The sequence below is a fragment of the Tupaia chinensis genome, unplaced genomic scaffold (genome assembly GCF_000334495.1).
Source record: "Tupaia chinensis unplaced genomic scaffold, TupChi_1.0 Scaffold000402_1, whole genome shotgun sequence".
NCBI lineage: Eukaryota > Metazoa > Chordata > Mammalia > Scandentia > Tupaiidae > Tupaia > Tupaia belangeri.
In genome coordinates this window covers 869055-888580 of record NW_006159904.1, presented here as the reverse complement: position 1 = coordinate 888580, position 19526 = coordinate 869055, and the positions used below count along the sequence as shown (strand labels likewise).

At 40.3% G+C, this 19526-nt stretch overlaps 1 protein-coding gene across 2 annotated transcripts in view; it reads left to right on the top strand.

Moving 5' to 3' along the window:
- The first annotated feature begins 2686 nt into the window (after positions 1–2686).
- The window catches only part of SMAD9 (SMAD family member 9), a 36400-nt gene continuing 19560 nt past the window's right edge, over positions 2687–19526 (top strand). Inside the window, exons 1-4 of one of the 2 annotated variants that reach the window (XM_027774085.1) lie at positions 2687–3297; positions 7595–7852; positions 12542–12649; positions 14330–14551. In XM_027774085.1, the coding sequence (XP_027629886.1) occupies positions 2886–3297; positions 7595–7852; positions 12542–12649; positions 14330–14551 (1000 nt within the window). In that variant the 5' untranslated portion in view covers positions 2687–2885. The remainder of the gene's footprint in view (positions 3298–7594; positions 7853–12541; positions 12650–14329; positions 14552–19526) is intronic. The other variant, XM_027774086.1, reaches the window with a different exon arrangement.

Here is a 19526-nt window from a genome sequence, read left to right as displayed (position 1 = left end):
AGAGACATAGAGACAGAAAGCGAGAAATCATCCCCCAGGGGGGATGGTCACGCCGCAATCCCTTCTCCTCCATTCTCCTCTCGGGATCTTGGGCACGCACGCACACGCACCCGGCGTGAGTTTTAAGCCACCAGGTCCGGGACACGAACCACGGTCGACTACGTGGGAGTCCAGGGAGCTGGTTTCTAAAATCAGAAAGGAGAAGGTTTTGTGTAAGCTAGCTAGTTTGTAAAAGATGAAATGCTGTTCTACCTCAGGACATTTAAATGGGCCAGTTGAATAACTGGAAAAGCATGTCTCCTTCGGATAAAAGAGCAAAGAGAAATTCAGCTGATTTTCAGACCAAATAACAAATGTGACACCACACTTTTTAGTGTGTGTGTTTGTGTATGTGACTGTGTAACTCCTAGAAAAGCATTTCTCAGACATTTTGGTCTTACGACTCCTTGTCACTTTAAAAACTTTGTCAGCGCTCTGGCCCAGCCTTGGTGCAGTCAGTAGTGTACTGGAGATCACATGGCTGACCACAGGGTCGGAGACCCAGACGGGCCGAAAACTTGCATGTGTGCCCAGGATCCTGAGCAGCGAGAGCAGAAGGTGGATTGCGATAGTGGGCTGAGGAAAGGGAACTTTGTTAAGGATGCTTCTGTCTCTCTCTGTGTCTCTGTCTCTCTCTTTTGTGCACACACATCATTTAAAAAATCAAGTCTATTAAGGCTTTGAAGAACTTTGTTTATGGTAGGTTATATTTATCAATTTTTACCATTTTAGGAAATTAATACTGAATTTTTTTTTTCTTTTCTTCCTCCCCTACCCCCTGGAGAATGTGTGCCCTATTTGGCAGAGAGAGAAAGAGAGGAGAAAGCACCCTCCATAGGGAATGGTAGCACCACAATCCCTTTCCTCCATGTCTCTCTGCTCAGGACTCTGCACATGCACACACGTGTGCCTGGCATGTCTCCCAAGCTGCCAGTTCCATGACTTGAATCACATGGTTAGTCCTATGTGCTCCAGCAGCCTTAACCAGGTCACAGAGTTAGCCCTGAAAACTTTTTAAATATTTTGATTCATTTAAAAAGGTAATAAATCCATTACATATTAATGAACATTTTTATTTTAAAAAACTATATTTCAAAATGATTAATGAGAAGAGTGTCATTGTTTTATATCTTTGTGAATCTTTTTTAAAAGAATGATTTAATTTTATTATTACTATTATTATTATTATTATTTAATTTGCTATAGGGTATGTGCACTCACCAGGGTAGGGGAGAGTGAGAAAGCAAGCCACTTGATCTGGGACTCAAACCTCAGTTAGCCATGTAGGAGTTCAGTGCCCTAACCACCATGCCACCTTCTGGCTTCTTTGCAAATATTTTTAACAGATGACATGTGGATTCTCATATGTGCTTCTGTATTAAAATCTGTTGTGATATGTTGTTTGGCTTGAAGTTTATGAAGACAGTTTAGTTCACACAGATAAGTAATTGGAAAAGGGAGAACCTCTTGGCCCCCAAAGAGTGTTTTAAGGACACTTAGGGAACCTTGAGACACACTTTGAGAAGTAGTACCCTAGGAAGTAGTTTAAAGGAATATATATTAAGAGTGACCCTTCCTGAATGGAGAGATTATTAGCAATCCACATTTTTTCTTTTTCTTTGTACATATTTGCTAGATTACAATACAAAGTAGAAGAAAGAAAGTGTGTTGGAGGAAGATTGTGCAGGCCATGAGAACCCAGGCAGAAGAGTTCACATTTGGGAAGCCAAAGAGCCACATTACTTCTTGAATTAGAAAATAAATGACTTGGTAAAAGTTGTGTTTTGGAGTAAGTGGAAAATGATTTGAAGAGAGGAGGAGAGAGGCTACTTCAGAGGTTGGTGCAGGTATCAAGGTGAGTGACTAGACGTCAGGTGTTGACAGAAGCAGAGAGAAAGAGACAAACTCTGAAATGCATTTTGATGGCAGAATGACCACAGACGGGCTAGAGGGGATAAAGGAGAAGGAAGAGTCAAAGATGACCAAGAGTTAGGGGCCAGCAAGTCACGTAGGCGTTAAGGTGCTGGACTCCCACATGGCCAACCACGATTTGAGTCTCAGATCTGGTGGCTTGACACTCAACCAGGAAGGCGTACATGTGTGCCTAGAATCCCAAGAGTGGAATGAAGGAGAAGGGATTGCAGTGTGGATATCCTCCTGGGGAGTGATTTCTCATTTTCTCTCTCTCTGTCTCTCTCAGGAGTGCACACACCTGATAGGAAAATTCTCTTAAAAACAAACAAAAAATGGAAAGATGACTAAGTTTTCAAGTTAAAACATTTAAGATAATTCTTTCTTGAGCCAGCAGTTGGTGTAATGTCTATTTTGCTGGACTCCCATGTAGTCGACCGTGGTTCGAGTCCTGAACCCAGTGGCTTAAATTCATGCCGGGTGAGTGTGCGTGTGTCCCCAAGATCCTGAGAGGAGAATGGAGGAAAAGGGATTGCAGCATGGCTGTCTCCCCTGGGGGGTGATTTCTCGCTTTCTGTCTCTCTGTCTCTGTCTTTCTGGCGAGTGCACGTGCCCTATAGCAAAAATCTCTCAAAAAAAAAAAAAAAGATATTTCTTCCCCCTCCATCCAATCTTTACCTTTCCTGAAAATTACCCTATTGAAGCTCATTCTAGTCTTGTCTTGTTTCTCAGAGCTGGTCAGCCCATTCAGGGCCTTGGGAGAAGGTCAATACACTTCCCAATTTGAAGTGGTCACCATTGCTTCCAGAAGAAAAGGAAAGTTTGTACCTATGACATCCCTGGAGAGTTACTTGCTGCTGACTTCACCCAGGCCCTGCAGGCCGTGAGGGCCGAGTCTGTTTTTGTGTGCACTAGACGCCTGCGGCCCACCTCATATGCACTCCAGCACCCCCATCAGCTCCCTCTTCTCCTTCACCAGCCCCGCAGTGAAGAGACTGCTAGGCTGGAAGCAAGGAGATGAAGAGGAAAAGTGGGCAGAGAAGGCAGTGGACTCTCTAGTGAAGAAATTAAAGAAGAAAAAAGGAGCTATGGATGAACTGGAGAGGGCCCTCAGCTGTCCTGGCCAGCCCAGCAAATGTGTCACGATTCCACGGTCTCTGGATGGGCGGCTGCAGGTGTCTCACCGCAAGGGTTTGCCCCATGTTATTTATTGCCGAGTGTGGCGTTGGCCGGATCTCCAGTCTCACCACGAGTTGAAGCCATTGGAATGCTGTGAGTTCCCATTTGGCTCCAAGCAGAAAGAGGTGTGCATTAACCCTTACCACTACCGCCGGGTGGAGACTCCAGGTGGGTTTTCTTCATGATGGCATGGTTATTTTCAGAGTTAAGTTTAGCTGTTCTGTTGATGGAGAGTGATGGAGGATCTACCAGAAGAAAAATAATGAAGAGAGGGAGGCTCAATTTAGAGAAACGAATCCAAAATATTTTAATCAGAATAATCTAGAAAGAAGATACATGTGTGTGTGTGTGTGTGTGTGTGTATTTTAAGTGTATTTCTTTCTTCCAGAGAGCAAGAGAGAGAGGCACCCCAACAGAATCTTTATGCTGTAGTTCACTTCCAGTCTCAACTGGCCCAGATCCCAGGCTCATAAGCCTGGCATGCTCAGGAAGGCCCTGGGACAGGGCCCAGGACCTGCCCACGTGGGTCCAGCTGCATTACTGCTGTGCCACTAACCACCTGGTTTGGCCAGAGGCTATTTTTATTGTAATACACATATAAGCTTATGTGATTAAGGAAAATGAGCTTTATTTTGGTAATAGGTAAAAGATTATGTCTCGTCATAATCTTTTCCCAGTTTGGGGGACCTGAAAGGTTTGAAAATGTCCTTGAAATGATCAGCTTGAAATGAGCAAAAGTACACATCCTCCTCCCTGCACCTCCCTTCCCCCCATGAAACAAACTGAGTTGTACTGATTGAACCAAACAAAGATGGTGTTCTGGCTGCCGCTTCTCCCAAGCTCGAGTAAGTAGAAGGTATCTCCTGTCTGAAAACAGCCAAGAGAGAACTGCTGGAAATCATTTGAGTATTGAAAATAGCAGGGGTCATAGGAAGATTGGCAATTGTTTAAAAATCTAGGAAGGTGCTGTTCTAAAACTCTTCATATGTGTGCATGCGCATATACAAGTTCTCAAAAAGTTCACAGACAATGCATATGATGAAAAAGCTCTACATGAATTTCAAAATGTTTTTGCCTCAAAATAAACTTGTACTGGAATTCCATTTTCCCACAAACTTCTCTTTGTGCTTCTCATCCTTTCTGGAGAAGTCTGGTGTTTATCTTTGTTTCTTCATACTAGCTGTAACCATGTTTTACTGTGATTCTCTTTGGATTGAATGACATTCCAGGGCGGAATACTTTTTTACGGGAGTTATTTCTCTCTTTGATTGGCCATCTGCCTCATTCCAGGAAACCAAAGGGCTGACACATTCGCGGAGGGAAATTGCCCATGTCCAATTAGGAGACAATCCTGTCTAGGTAGGCAGGCCCCAGGGGTCAGCTAACCTGAAAGCAGTCTTGGGTAACTGATACATGGCCAACCCACGTCAGTCTTAGTTGGGCAACCTTTCAGGTCTCCAGATTTGCCATCATGTTGTAAACTAGTTGTCAAAGAAGTCATCTGCCTGTGTGTGGATGCTTCTCACAGCCACTTCAGCCATCCACTGAATCCCTGTGTGACAAGGTGTTATAGAAGGTCACACACCCTTGGCAAATCTGATGTTTTCCTTAAATCATGGAGGTCTTTGTATTCTTTCCTTTCCTGCTTCTCTTTTTATTCTCTTTGCATACTTAAAAGAAAAAGTCAGTATTGTCTAAGTTCATGACAAAAATGACTTGATTCCTTTTTGCATATCAAAGATTCGAGTTGTAGTAAGCACCATTGGGTATATTTTGATATACCCAGTTGGAAAAACAATCATTAAGAAATCATTTTTCTTCCTGAGTACAATTTTAAGAAGTGTCTTGTAAAATGTGTCTGGCTTTCCTTTTGAATACTCAAAAACTGAATTCTTAAAGAATTATTTTACTTTTCATAGCGTATAATGTGCCTTTAGGAATGGTAGTGTGAATATTTTACATATGGTTGATAGATTTCATGTCATGACTTTAGATTTGAATTTCAAGAATGAAAGATTAGTAAATATTAATTCAAGGTAATGTTTTTAAAAAATGGCTTTTGTTTTACTCCTAATTTGCTTTTTTTTAATAGAAAAATTGAATTTTATATCTAGCTGTCTAGCCATGTTCGAAATAAATATTTTGAGAATAATGAATTTGTTAAGTTTGTTGTGTTCCTGATTACCATAAAGCTCAAGGTTTGCCTTTGAAATCTCTCATGTTTTGACAGTCCATTTTAGGTACATCGAAAGCTGCATTCCCATTTCTTTCATTCACACATCCACTTAAATAATCTATTTCAGTGCTTCTCAACTGATATACAGTGGGAGACCAGTGTTTGTTTTTTAAATTTCCAATCCTTCAAATCAATGTTTTTACAATAAAAATAAATTACTAGACAAATGAAAATTGAAAGACTTAGGAAATATAAACCTAGTTTAAAAAATTATTTCAACAGTGATAAAATTACTATTAAAAGTAATAGTAATTTAAAATCTGAACACTTGGCTCTCAATTTTAATGATTATCTCTTTGTGGATTAGGACCCAGAGGTCAGTAAGTGTCTCAGATCATGCTTTGTCTGGCATGAGTTTAGTAGAAGCCATGCAAAAAATTTTTTGAAGTACATGATGATTTTACTGTTTGCATCAAGAGGCCATTTCAGAAGTGTAATTTCTCCTTTACATAAAATATCCACACTCTATTAAAACCACATGATTTTTGAAAAAGAGACGAGGGTTTTTAGCACTTCTTTGCACCCCCACGCACCCACTGCTGTTCGCCCCTGTGTAACACTTACATGGAAAGATGAAAAAGGTGACTTTACATAGAAACAAGTGTCTGAGCTCACGAAATCACATTTGTAGACTAGGTTGAGATGTGGAAATAGAATTTCATAATTAAGGGTAGCTATACTTTGAGTGGAAGTGTTGAATAATAGGATGAAACCATCAGTTTTCTTTACAAGCATTCACTGCCTTTGTTTTTTTTACCTAGATGGGACAATTATATCATAATATTAGTTTGGATCTTTTCTCATTAATTGGGCTCTGCACATGCCAGGACTTTTTTCTGTCTGATGACATAGGTCCTTTTTAGCTCTGAGAAGTTTTCTTCTGTTATTTCTTTGATCTCTTCCCCTCTATTTAATCAGCTTCTCTGGAATTTAGGTTGATCACCAGTGGCATTTGTATGGAGACCTCCTTTATGACAAACACCGTCACATTTTAGAAATCAATGAAAGATGTAGGTGCCGGGATGACGTTTCCTGGAGAATTTGAATCTATTCCTAAATTTTGAATAGGATCAGGATTAGGGACATTTGTGTTCTTTTTAAAGAATGGAACCTAGAGGAAGCATATGAAAATAAAATTCATAGGCTTTCTTATTGCTATTTATCTTGTTATTTGCTTTACACTTATTATTTTGCTCTGTACTTTCATTATTACTTACCAGTTTTATTTTATTTAATGATTTTTCATTGTTTACCTTGCAGTCTTTCCAGTAAGGACCTAGAGAATGTTTTATTTTAGCAGTACAGCTGAACCTGAAATTTGAGGAGGATCATCTAAATAATTCAGTATGCTCCATAAAGGAAACATATTCTGGGCTTTACTCAGGGTTTCATTGAAAACAATATAAACCAATTTAGCCTTTAAAAGAAAAAACTTTTGGTGGCAGAATTAAATGGAGACGTAGACCATTAGATCTCCATAAGCTAAGGACTAGGGAGGTTTACAACATTTATGGAAAAATGGTAAGTATAAGTTAATTTTAGTGTAAAAAAGTTTTGAGGCCCAGCCTGATGGTGCAGTCAGTATAGCAAACCGAACTCCAGTGCTGGAATCTACGTGGATGGCCACAGGTTTGGAACCCTGTGTCTGCTTGAAACACACTGGATGCCTGGGTGTATGCATAAGATCCTGATGTACTAGAGGGTCAAGGAAGAAGGATTGTGACATGAGTGGACCCTGTTGGAGGTGCTGCTTGTTCTCTTTTTCATGTGTACATTTGTGGTCTCTATCATGAATAAAAATAAACAACTAAAAAATTGAAATCCTTGTATAGTCTGTTCATAATACTCATTTTCCATGAACTTTTGGACCCCTGATATTTGAGCCATCCCATCATTTCTGTGATAGGAATGAATAGGCAGTCTCTTTAGAGTGCTGACCTGGCAAAAATCCTCCTATAATAGACATTTTCATTAATTGTGACAGTCTGCTTAAGACTCTGGGTACAAGGAGAAAGACTTGGTGTAGTCTGACTTACATGCCCACTTCTTCAGTGGAGATGGGGCTTTAATGGACAGTTTCATGATGAGCATAAAGAATAGTGAAGAGGTAGTTCCTAAAGGAAAAGAGTTTTATTATCAAAATGACAGCCGAGAAAACCAGCAAGGGCCGACTCTATTCTGTACTGATGGGCAGTATTCAGTTCTAACTCTATTCTCTTCTTATCGTAGTGCTTCCTCCTGTGCTAGTGCCAAGACACAGCGAGTATAACCCACAGCTCAGCCTCCTGGCCAAGTTCCGCAGTGCCTCCCTGCACAGTGAACCACTCATGCCGCACAACGCCACCTACCCAGACTCGTTCCAGCAGCCTCCGTGTTCTGCACTCCCTCCCTCTCCTAGCCACATGTTCTCACAGTCCCCATGCATGGCCAGCTACCCTCACTCCCCAGGAAGTCCTTCTGAGCCGGAGAGTCCGTATCAACATTCAGGTCAGTAAGAGCTGTGGGATATGGGAAAATAGGAGAAAATAGGACCCAACTCAGTCTTTTATGGTGGGACAATCATCATCCTAATCATTATAACTAACAGTCATGTGAGGGGGCTTGAAAAGTTCATGGAAAATGCATATTAGTTAAAAAAAAAAGTTGCATGGGTTTCTAATATTTTTGTACTAAAACAAACTCACATTTAATTTTATTTTTGCACAAGCCTTTTGAAGCCCCTTCCTATGTACTTTACAGTTTACAAAGCAATCTTCTATAGGCTGTTGGACTCCACCCACCTAAGAGGGTCAGAAGTAGACCTATTTTGGAACAGTTATCCTGGAGCTACAACATGTTCTTACTCTTTTTTCTAGTTCCATTCCTCAGGAAGTTCTCAAAAACTACCCTGTGGTTTGCCAAGGGTTTTTTTTTTGAAAGGTTTTTGCTATAGGGTGTGTGTGCTCTCCAGAAAGACAGAGAGAGACCGAGAGACAGAAAGCGAGAAATCACCCATTGGGAGGATGGCCACGCTGCAACCCCTTCTCCTCCATTCTCCTCTTGGGATCTTGGGCACACATGCACACGTGCCCGGCGTGAGTTTAAGCCACCAGGTCCAGGACTCGAACTGCAGTTGGCTACATGGATGTCCAGCAACATAGCCATTATGCCAACTGCTGGTCCTTTGGTTTTTTTTTTTTTTCTTTTTTTTCCCAAAGCAATAGAAATAAGACTAAAATAATTCCAGCATGAAGACTTGGCCAAAGGACAAGAACATGGAGAATCAATGCTAGGCCTTTTCTTTGGTTGCCTCTTTAATAAACAAAGGGTGTCCCTACCTGCAAAGATGTATATGTAATGTCAGTGGCACAGACAGGGAAGCCCAGCTCTAGCCAGCGCATTCTCCCTTGGCTCTGTGAAGCCAGGAGAGCAACTTGAATATATGTAGAGTTCTTCAGTAACTGTTCACTGAATTGAAAAAAGCATGTGAAAGGGAAAGCAAAACTCCTAGTATGTTACCATAACTGCACGTGCTGCTGCATAAGTGGGCTTAAGTCGAGATAACAAAGAAGAGGTTTATATGCTCCTCCAGGATGTGAGATCAACAATGTGTGAAGCCTACAGATTTGCAAATGCATGTAAGCAGTCACGTGCACATAATAACGTTTTGGTCAATAATGAGCTGTGTTAGTGACAGCAGTCTTAGAAAAAGCATCTAGGCTCTCCTAGGTGTGCCTTTATCCTAGGTCTGAGTAAGTACACTCTGAGATGTTCATACATTGATGACATCATCTGATGATGCATTTCTCAGAACGTATCCCACTATGAAGTGACACATGCCTGTAAGAGATGTTTGGTGCCAGATGTTGCAATCTGCCCCATTCTATTATTTACATATTAATGTATTTAATGGGTATTTATTAAGTGATGCAGACATCACCTTAGGTTGCTTAAAGGGGAATGAAAAAATTAACAAAAACTGGGACCAGCAGTTGGCGTAATGGCTGTGTTGCTTGACTCCCATATAGTTAACCAAGGTTCAAGTCCCAGACCCGGTGGCTTAAACTCATGCCGGGCCCATGTGCTTGTGTGCCCAACATCCTGAGAAGAGAATGGAGGAGAAGGGATTGCAGCGTGGCCATACTCCCCGGGGGGTGATTTCTCACTTTCTGTCTCTCTCTGTCTTTCTGGTGAGCGCACACACCAGAAAGCCTCTCAAAAAAAAGATTAACAAAAATTGCCCCTGTCCTCTAAGAACTTATAAATGGAATGATAAAGGAGTTGCCTCTTCCCTTTCAGGTTATTCTCGTTTTTGCCTTCTCAGCAAGTTACGTGTACATCTATTACATTTATCATACAACAGTATATATTAGCAATTCCTTATATGTCTATTTCCCCATTAAACTATGAACATTCTCTTTTCCAACTCTGAAATGCAGTGGTTGCTCATTAGTTGCTTATTGAGTAAATAAATTACCTCACAGGCATTTGGAGCATGGGACTATAGGTGAGGACTAGAGGAATCAATTTTCTTGACGTAGTAAGCTCGTTCCAACCTTGTGGCAGTGCTAGAGGCACAGTGGTGATGGAGGTCATGGTCTCTGACCTTCGAGAGTCAGTGACTACTGAGAACAGGAGTGAGATCAAGGCTGTAGCAGCGCGGGCAAGTAATTACAAAGACTTGAAGTAAAGCGGAGATGGGGGGCGGGAAGGGCTGGAAGTCTGAGGTGCTGGAATGCGCCTTGGGAGCCATTCACATAGTGTGGAAGCAGATGTGTGAAGCCTTGTAAGTGGCTGAGTTCACAGAGCCAGAGGTACAACAGAAGTCAACCGTGGACATCTATGGACAGAGCTATGTTAAAGGGCAGGAAGATAATTATGTTGTGAAGTATCTATTTACTCAACACACATCTGTGCTACGAAGGTTTCCCACACTGACTGTATTCTGCCTGGCGACACTTTGATCTTTCCTTTCTGTCCTCCACCCCCATGAAGGACGATGAAGAACCTGGTTAGCTTCTCAGAGTCATAGCCCTTTTCATTTCATAGAAAATCATTCATTTTTGAAGGATTATCAGCAAAATTTCAACTTGACACATAAGTAAGAGTAAAAGGAATTTAGATGAACTGATGCAGTCCCTACATTTGCAATAAGGCTTATTTATTCACATGCCATATAATTCATCATTTTAAATATATAATTCAATGGCTTTTCACTATATTACATTACTTTTTCTAAGTTGTGGTAAAATATATCTGACGTACAACGTGTAATTTTAACCATTTTAAGAATGAGTACAATGTCGTGGCCTTAAGTACATGCACAACATTGTGCGGTCATCGCCACTATCTATTTTCAAAATTTTCCCATCGCTCCAAACATAAACTCTGTACCCAGGAAGCAGTAGCTCTCCATTTCCTCCCTTCCCCATCCCCTGGTAACCTCTAATCTATTTTCAGTCTCTGTGAATTTGCCTGTTCTAGGTACCTTTTGTAAATGGATTCATTCAGTTTTTACCCTTTGTGTCTGGCTTATTTCATTTAGCAAAGGGTTTTTATATTGATTCCATTTTGCAGCATCTATCAGTATTTTTGTGTGTGTGACTGAACAAGATTCTATTGTATTAATACACCACATTTTTAAACCCATTCTTCAGTTGCTGGCTATTTGGGTTGTTTCCCCCTCTTGGCTATTGTGACTAATGTTGCTATCAACTTTAGTATGCATATTATTTGTTTGAGTCCCTGCTTTAATACCTTTGGGTCCATGCCTAGGAATGATACTGCTGCATCATGTGGTAATCCTGCATTCAATCCCTCAGTTTTCTAAATAGTTTACTTCAGGACCTGCCAAAGGGACATCCTGCTTCCTAGCTTCGTCACCAGGGTTGTAGTCCACGTTTTCACAAGGAATTACCTTGTGATTTTTCACAAGGAATGCCTCCATGATTTCCTCTTTTGGTCTATGAATCCCTGCTTTAGAATTTCCATGGGGGCCTGTTAAAATGTGTATGGTTGCATCTAACCACTGACCTGTTTAATCAGAATTTCTAGGGGTGGGCCAAGAAAATGAGTTTCTAACAAGCCCCAGTGGTGATTTTTGTGTGTACTTAAGTGTGAGGACAACTTGTGTGGACAACTCAACAAAGGCAAGCTGACCCAACTTTGAGGCCATTGAATTCCACCACTAAAATAACAAGCCCATTTTCAATGAATACTAGAGATGTATACCAGAAGATCCAGTTGTTCTGAGGGCCACCCTAAGAAAACTCGTAAGACAGAGGAAAAACTTCATGAATTACTTTCTAGTAAGAAGTTATCTACTGAATGTGTATCATATCTGGCCCTGATCACTGTCTGATCATAAAACTTACATTTAGGGATAAGGGCCCTTCTCAGCATTCTTTGGTTGGGTACAAGGTTAAAATCATAGCTATTCTGTATTTGGGGGGTTATATCTTGAAGTATCTCAGGGACAGAGCGTCCCTGTGGCCATTGCACTATCCATGGCAACATAAAAGTTGAAAATTTAAGTTCACTCCAAAGAGGGCTTAGCTTTCTCTGTGTTTTGCAGGCCACAGAGCTATTTTGCTACTGAGAAATGCTAGGAGAACTATTGGAAGAATTATTTATTTATTTATTCTTTTTAGGTTTTGCCATAGGGCCTATGTACTCCAGAGAGAGACAATGAGAGGGAAAGTGGGAAATCATCTCCCCAGGGGGTTGATCATGCTGTAATCCCATCTCCCTGCACCCACCTCTCAGGATTTTGGGAATGCACACACATACACACACACTCCCGACATGATTTTCAAGCTGCAGGGATGGGGACTCGAACCGCAGTTGGTCATGTGGGAGTCTAGCACCTTAACCACCATGCCATCTGCTGCCCCCCTCCCCACCCCCCATTGTGAGGTTTTAAAATCTTATCATGAGGTCACTTGGATCAATGGTAATGCATAAGTCAGAGGGAAAACTATTCAACCCTTCCAGTTGGACTGGAGAATCTCAGTCCACCTGATTTCTGAAGAATGCGCACAGGCTCACTTCAGAAGAGCCTTGTTAGATCAGTATGGTCTCTCTTTAGCAGTACCACTGTCCCCCAAGCCCAGGAGTTTAGTGGCAAAAAAGGTCGGACCCAACTGTCTTTGTAGTTTATCAGTTTGATGATTCCTTTGTTCTACTGCTTTCTTTTAGTTGATACACCACCCCCGCCTTATGCCACAGAAGCCCCAGAGACCCAGAATGGCCGACCTGTAGATGCCACAACTGATAGTCATTTAGTGCTATCAATACCTAACAGAGGTAAATTGCAGATGAACAACTAAATGTAGTTATTTTCCAAGAGTGTTTCCTGTTACCCCCCCAAACAAACATATCAAAAGACAAAGCAAAGATGTGCTGGTCTATTTCATATGTGTTTTAAAAGGCAAATAGTCTGGCTTTGCATTTTAAGCTTGGCATTTCTCAGTACCATAGAATGTTTTACCATCCTGGTTACTAGAATAAGTTAATTTTTAATTTTAAATCAGCATTTAGAAGTTGGTAGTTCTTGATTTTTAATATGGAATTGGTAGCTATAAAAGCTAGGGATTTAATTCCATTAATTTTTTTTTTTTCAATTTTTGCCATTGTGCACGTGCATTAGCCAGGAAGAGACAGAGAGAAAAGGAAAGTGAGAAATCACTACCTGGAGAAATGACCACTGTGCATTCCCTTCTCCTCCATTCTTCTCTCAAGATTTTAGGCATGCACACACGTGTGTCTGGCATGCTCTTCATGCTGCCAGTGCGAGGACTTGAGCCATAGAGTCAGCCATATGGGATCCAGCACCTTAACCTCCATGCCACCTGTTAGCTCTGATTCTATTAGTGTTTTTAGGTTAATAGTAGTGTCTTTAATTTGGCTAAAGAAACATATTACTCTTAAAAATATATTTAAATAGAGTTTTTATAAAATTTTATTTTCATCTTATAATCAGTTATTAAGTGTTGCCCAATATTAATCTTTATGTAACATTCTTAACAAGCTCTGCATGCTTAACAAGAACCACATTCTTAACCAGCTCTCAGGTGATGCAGAGGCTACTGTTTTATCAGCTACATTTTGAGCAGGGAGATTCTATTTAAAGTTCTCAGAGTATTCTTTTGTAAGTGAAGACCTTTGGTAGATTAAGTAATAACCTAATTTATCTGTTTCATAAATTTACATTTTAATACATATAGATGCACACCCTAGATATAAGAATTAGGATATTCATGGAAAAGAAAGATAATATCAATAGGAAGAAAAAAGAGTGTGACAGAGAAAGAAAGAACTCTGAACTTAATTCACAAACTTTAAAAATTTGAGGTGAAAACATAACATTCATGGGTTTCCTAATGAAATATCCAGATCTCTTTAAATTATTTGTAAGCCCTCCATAACTAGATATCCCATATGTACACAAAGGGGAATGTGAACTCCTCTATGTGGGAGGTTTTTTTTTTCCTTTTTCTTAAATAAATAAGTTATATCCAAACTATTATTTTTCATTTTGGCTTGTAAAAGAATGATACTTTATGCCACAGGGATTCAGTTTGGCACATAATGGTATTATAACATACTATCTTCCATATATAAGCAAGAAGTGATCTCCAGCCTCCTTTAAGCTGCATTGTCTTTACGGACAATTTTTTACATAGATGTGTTCATGTCATCTTTTTCCTGGCTCTTTCATCACTAATAAATATGTTTACAAGTGCTCTAAACATGGAAGATTAACAAGGATCATGGGCTCCGCACCACAGGTGCACTAACCAAATAAGCTAACCCCAAACTGCTTCCATTAAAGGGGACAGGTTTCAAAAGATTGCAAAGCAGTCTCTGTGGTCATGCAAGCAGCTTTCTGGTCAAAAGCATTAATCTGAGTCTCCTGGTAGAATCCTGAGCTAGGAAGCCCTGGTGTGACAGTAGTGATGTGCTGTCTGGTTTGTTTTCTTTCAGACTTTCGACCAGTTTGTTACGAGGAGCCCCAGCACTGGTGCTCAGTGGCCTACTATGAACTGAACAACCGAGTTGGGGAGACCTTCCAGGCTTCCTCCCGAAGTGTGCTCATAGATGGATTCACTGACCCTTCCAATAACAGGAACAGATTTTGTCTTGGACTTCTTTCTAATGTAAACAGAAACTCAACAATAGAAAATACCAGGAGGCATATAGGAAAGGGTAAGAGTGAATATGTTGTTCCTTTATATAATCTAGCTGAACTGTGAAAGTAGAAACCAGCTTGCATGGCCATGTAACATTCTGGAAAGACCCTGGGGCCTATGAGTGTAAGACAGTTCTAGTGTTATCCCTGGGGAAATCAGGTGGGCTTTCAGGATCATAGTCTGCCTCTGACATCAGATGCTGTCCTCTGGGGGCTGTCATGGAGTAGAGATTGTGAAGACAAGCAAGATGATAAATATGAAGGTAGGCTGAAGTGATTGAATGGAAAGCATTATGCATTATTTTTGAGTTGCCTAAAATGCTAGTTGGGATGACTTCTGAAGAAGAGGAAGTCTCCCTGGATGATTATTCATATCAGATAAAGTTACCCCTGGAGACTTAGAAGCTAGGTAGTTAAAAATAACAACTGATTTATGTTTGGAAATCTTTAGGAAGTGGTTGGGATTCTCTCCTGTCTAGGCAATTGTTACTACAGCCAACTGGGCACAGGCCTCTCTGGAATACTTCTGAAGTCCATCTCATCAGCATGAACAATGGTAGCAAATCCGAGCTAAGTTTAAGGCCTATTTGAGGACCTTTCAGTTATTTTCTTTTGTATTAGAATAGTTGGTATTTCTGAGTGACAATGCTCTGGAGTCACAGATGTAAGGAATCTTCAGAGTCATTTAGTCTTTGTCCCCCTAGCTGGCACTTAGACCAACTCAAGAATATAACCATGAGCCTTTTGCAAATTTCTAAGGACATTCATTATTTCTCTTGTTGATGCATCCTATTATCCTTCTTGACAGCCTCCTAGATGTTTCCTGCTGTAGCACATTTACAAGCGGTTGGTTAGAAACAGGTTGACTTCATTCATTGCTGTTGACTTAATGGTGACAGTTACTTTGTTTATTCATGTTCTGTCTCTTCCATATGATTTTGAGGCACTGATACAGAATATTTCCATTGAAATGATAAATGAAAAATATGAAATCAGAAGATGGAATTGGGGTTGAGTGAAGAATAGAGTGTGCCATTCAAAGAGTTAGTGCTATTGCGTGTGGTGGTGATTTTGCTCTAGGTTTACTGACAGAGAGAGAGAGCAGAGAGAGGGGATACTTGATCTGTAATATGATTTTTATCCCAAAGAGGTTAACATAGCCATTCCTCAAAGGAAATAATGCTTCTACTTTGATTGAATGCTTAAGAAGTTTCTCAGGTTTGGCTTTACTTTCAAATGATTTTTATAAGAATCTTTAGGCAAACATTATTGGAGCTATTTGCTGAGGGGCTTTGCAGATTGGTCCACATATTAGACTTCTGTGCAAGCGGATCCAAAGATAGGGTTAACATATTTAGAGTACCGAACACCTAGGAACTTTTCTGCAAGTAGCTTCTTTAAGGTGCTACTGAAGAGGACATGGAGAGTAGATGCTCTGTGATTGTTGACTGAATACCTAATTCATAATGTTAAGAAACCTTAGGAATAAGATCCTGGACTGAATGTATTCCAAAAACCAGACTACCTAGTTAAGTGCATATCTAATGGAAGGGGATTACACTTTCATGTGGTTCCCCAAGACAAAGTCATGATTTTCTCAAAGACCTGCTTAGGAATTAATCCAATGTCAAAAAGTATTATTTTTTTTTTAGAGAAACTATATGCCATGCCATAAGTCATGGAAGGAAAAACTGTTGGGTCTGAATATTGTAAAGCGAGACCCATCAGTCGTGTGTGAGATCATGGAAATCTCTCTCAGGGACTGCCATGGGTCATCTGGCTCTGAGCAGTGGCTTCCTGGAGCACCAGCTGAGTAAGTTTGCTGTTAAGTGCACTCCTGGGCTAGCAAACATGTTCACTTGCTCTGTGGAGTTAGTTCATAAAGACACTTAGAATGTATAAATATGCATTCATCTCACAAATATTTACTGAGCACCTACTCTCTCAGCCAGACTCTCTGGACACTAGGAATACAGCAGTAGAAAAAAGACAAAAATCTGTCTTCATGGATCCCATGCTACTTGGCAACCGAGAAGAAATAATGTATATGAGAGGCCATCAGAACCTTCGTGAAGGCCCCTGTGGTGGCATAATCAGTAGCAAACTGAAATACAATGCCAGAGTCACTGAGTTTACTGTGGATTCCAGAGTTGACTGTGGGTTCAGATCCCTGGTTGGCCTGAAACACAGCAGTCACATGCAGGTGCCTGGTATCCTGACACGCTGGAAGGTTGGGGGGAAGGAATAGTGGAGTGAACAGACCTTCTTGAGAGTGTCTGTCTCTTTGTCTTCCTCTTTCTCATGTGCATGCCTAGGTTCTATACCATAAATAAAATAAACTTAAAGAAAGAAAGAGGAAAAAAGTTGATGAAAGATGAAATTATGTTTATTTTGGTGCAAAAAAATTCAAAATCCATACGTAGTTCTTTTTGTACTATGCTTTTTCCATGAAGGTTTTGAAGACCCTCTCACATATAAGTTTGTCAGATAGTAAAACAAAGCAGGGAAAGTTTTTTTAAGAGAATGGGGAGAGGCCATGCCATATTTTAGACTACCGTAACCAGAAAAGGTCTTATTAGGGTGACATTTGAGCAGAGAGCTAGAGAGACAATTGGCAATAGGAACATCTATAGAAAAGCTTTTCCCAGCAAAGAGAACAGCAAGTGCGAAGGCCCTGAGCCTGTCTGGTGTACTATGAGAAGCCGTGAGGAATACACCGTGAGTTGAGCAGAGAGGACAGGACCAGCTCATTGGAGCCATATGGTCATTAGAAGGGCTTTGACTTTCACTCTGTGTGAAATGAGAAGATAGCTTTAGATTGAAGGTTTACATGACTTGAGTTTACACTTTAGAAGGATTTTAAGGACTGCTATGTTGAGATTTAACTACAGTTAGTTTTAGTTAGTGGTTTAGTTAGTTAGTTTTAATTAGTGGTTTAGTTATTCCACTCCCCTCCTCCGCCACCACCACTGCTCAGTAGTTATCAGTTAGCTTTGAAGCTCTTTCTGGTTTATGTTCTTTGTTACTTACAATTGGCTAAGATGGCTGGTTCTCCTAAAGGAAATTAATGTTGCCATGCTTCCTGCAATGCATGCACTTTGAGTGCATTTTCTCTATAGTGATGGCTTACGGTGGTCCACCAATGCTCTGTTATCCTGCTTTCTGCCTACTGAGATACACCATGAGGTAGCGGGCTAGTGCAAAGCATTTGTAGCCATGCAACAGCTCACTGGTGCAAAGGAATTGGACCTATTATTTTGACCTTACTAGCAAAGTGCTTTAAGTTAGCTATTAACAAGTTAGCACTAACAGCCATTTAAATATCAGAGGTTTTACTGCAAACCGCCTGGAACACTGCATGAGGTGGTAAATAAGGATGATAATGACGGCAATAACTACCCCCGTCAATTACCTAATAGGTGTGAGGCACCATGAAATGCATTTACATGTATTCTTTCTTTTTTTTTTATATATATACTATTTGTAATCCTTACAGTAACTCTGCAAGTTCAGATATATTTGTTCCACTTTACCTGAAGCTCAGACAGTTCAGTAGTTTATACATGGTCCCCTAAGTGATGCCAGGGACTGCACCCTCGGCCAGTCTCAGGCCCAGCCCATTTCCTCTACTAGAGGGGATGGAGCCTCCTCCCTTTTTATCTTGGCGTGCCTCGACATGTACTGTTTGCAGGATTGAATCTTTCAGCATGAAGTGAAAAAAGCTGTCATATACCACAGGAGTGCTATGTCAGTGCTATGTCATTGCTATGATGCTACTGTGTCTCCCAAAGTTAATATATCATTTACATTTCCCTTGACTCTATAGCTAGGAATGCAGTTGTTGTGTCACATGGTAGTTCCAGGTGAACTGCCCGTCCGTTTCCCCCAGTGGCTGTGCCCTTTTACATTCTCACCAGCAATATATAAGGGTCCCGCTTTTTCTACATTCTCATCAACGCTTCATCATTACATTTTGTAAAATCATAACCATCTTGGTGGGTGTGAAGTGGTATCCCTTGTGGTTTGCATTTGCATTTCCTAATGACTAATGATGCTGAACATCTTTTCATGTGAATTCTTGCCTGCCTTTTTAGAGTGGCTTTTAATAAAGACTCGAATTCCAAATAATTAGGTGACCACGCCTTTGAATTGACTGTATGAGGTAGGATTATATGTCTTAGAAGTTCATGTCTTAAGATAATCATAATCAATAACTTCTCGTTTCTGAATACCTATGTTTTGTGCTGTAGTATAAGTTAGCTCCACTAAACCTCATAAGGAGCTTGTACCAGGTTCTTCATCTGAAAGGATATTTTGTGCTAAACAGGCTATTTCTCTTTTGCAGGTGTAGACATGTTGTCTTTGTCTTACCTGATATCTCTTCTTTCCTTCATGAAGGAAAAAAAAAGTAATTATGATCATTCCTAAGGCATTAACCTTATTTAGCTTTCTGAAGTAAATACACCAAAACTCTTCTGAAAATAATTATCACATATTCCAAGTCATTGAATTCTTTTGGAAGTTAGTGGTTCACCTTTTTAGGAATCTTTATTTTCTTGCATGTCTCAAGTTCTGTCAAATTCTAGTAATTCTTTCTGTTTTACAAAAGGACTTATCCTGATGGGAGTGTTCGATTTGTGAGTTCCTTGCGGAGAGGACCTGCATTTCCGGGTGTCATTTAAATTGCTTCCTTTACCAGTAAATCCAGTTTCTCTGTCTAAATGAAAAATCGTCCTTTCATTCTGCCTTTGAACATGTAGGGCTGCTTCTTCTTAAAAAAGTAAATCCTAAATTTTATTTTAATTTTAAATTGATTAATTTACATTCATTCACTGAGCATTGTCACAGCATGCAAAATGTGATTTCCCATCTAGAATATACTGCATAGTGGCTTAATCATATATATATTTAAATATATATATTTACCCCTATGTCTGACCCTCTGCTCTTTCCCACCCTCTTCTCACACTATCTCTGGTGTCTACAGTTGTC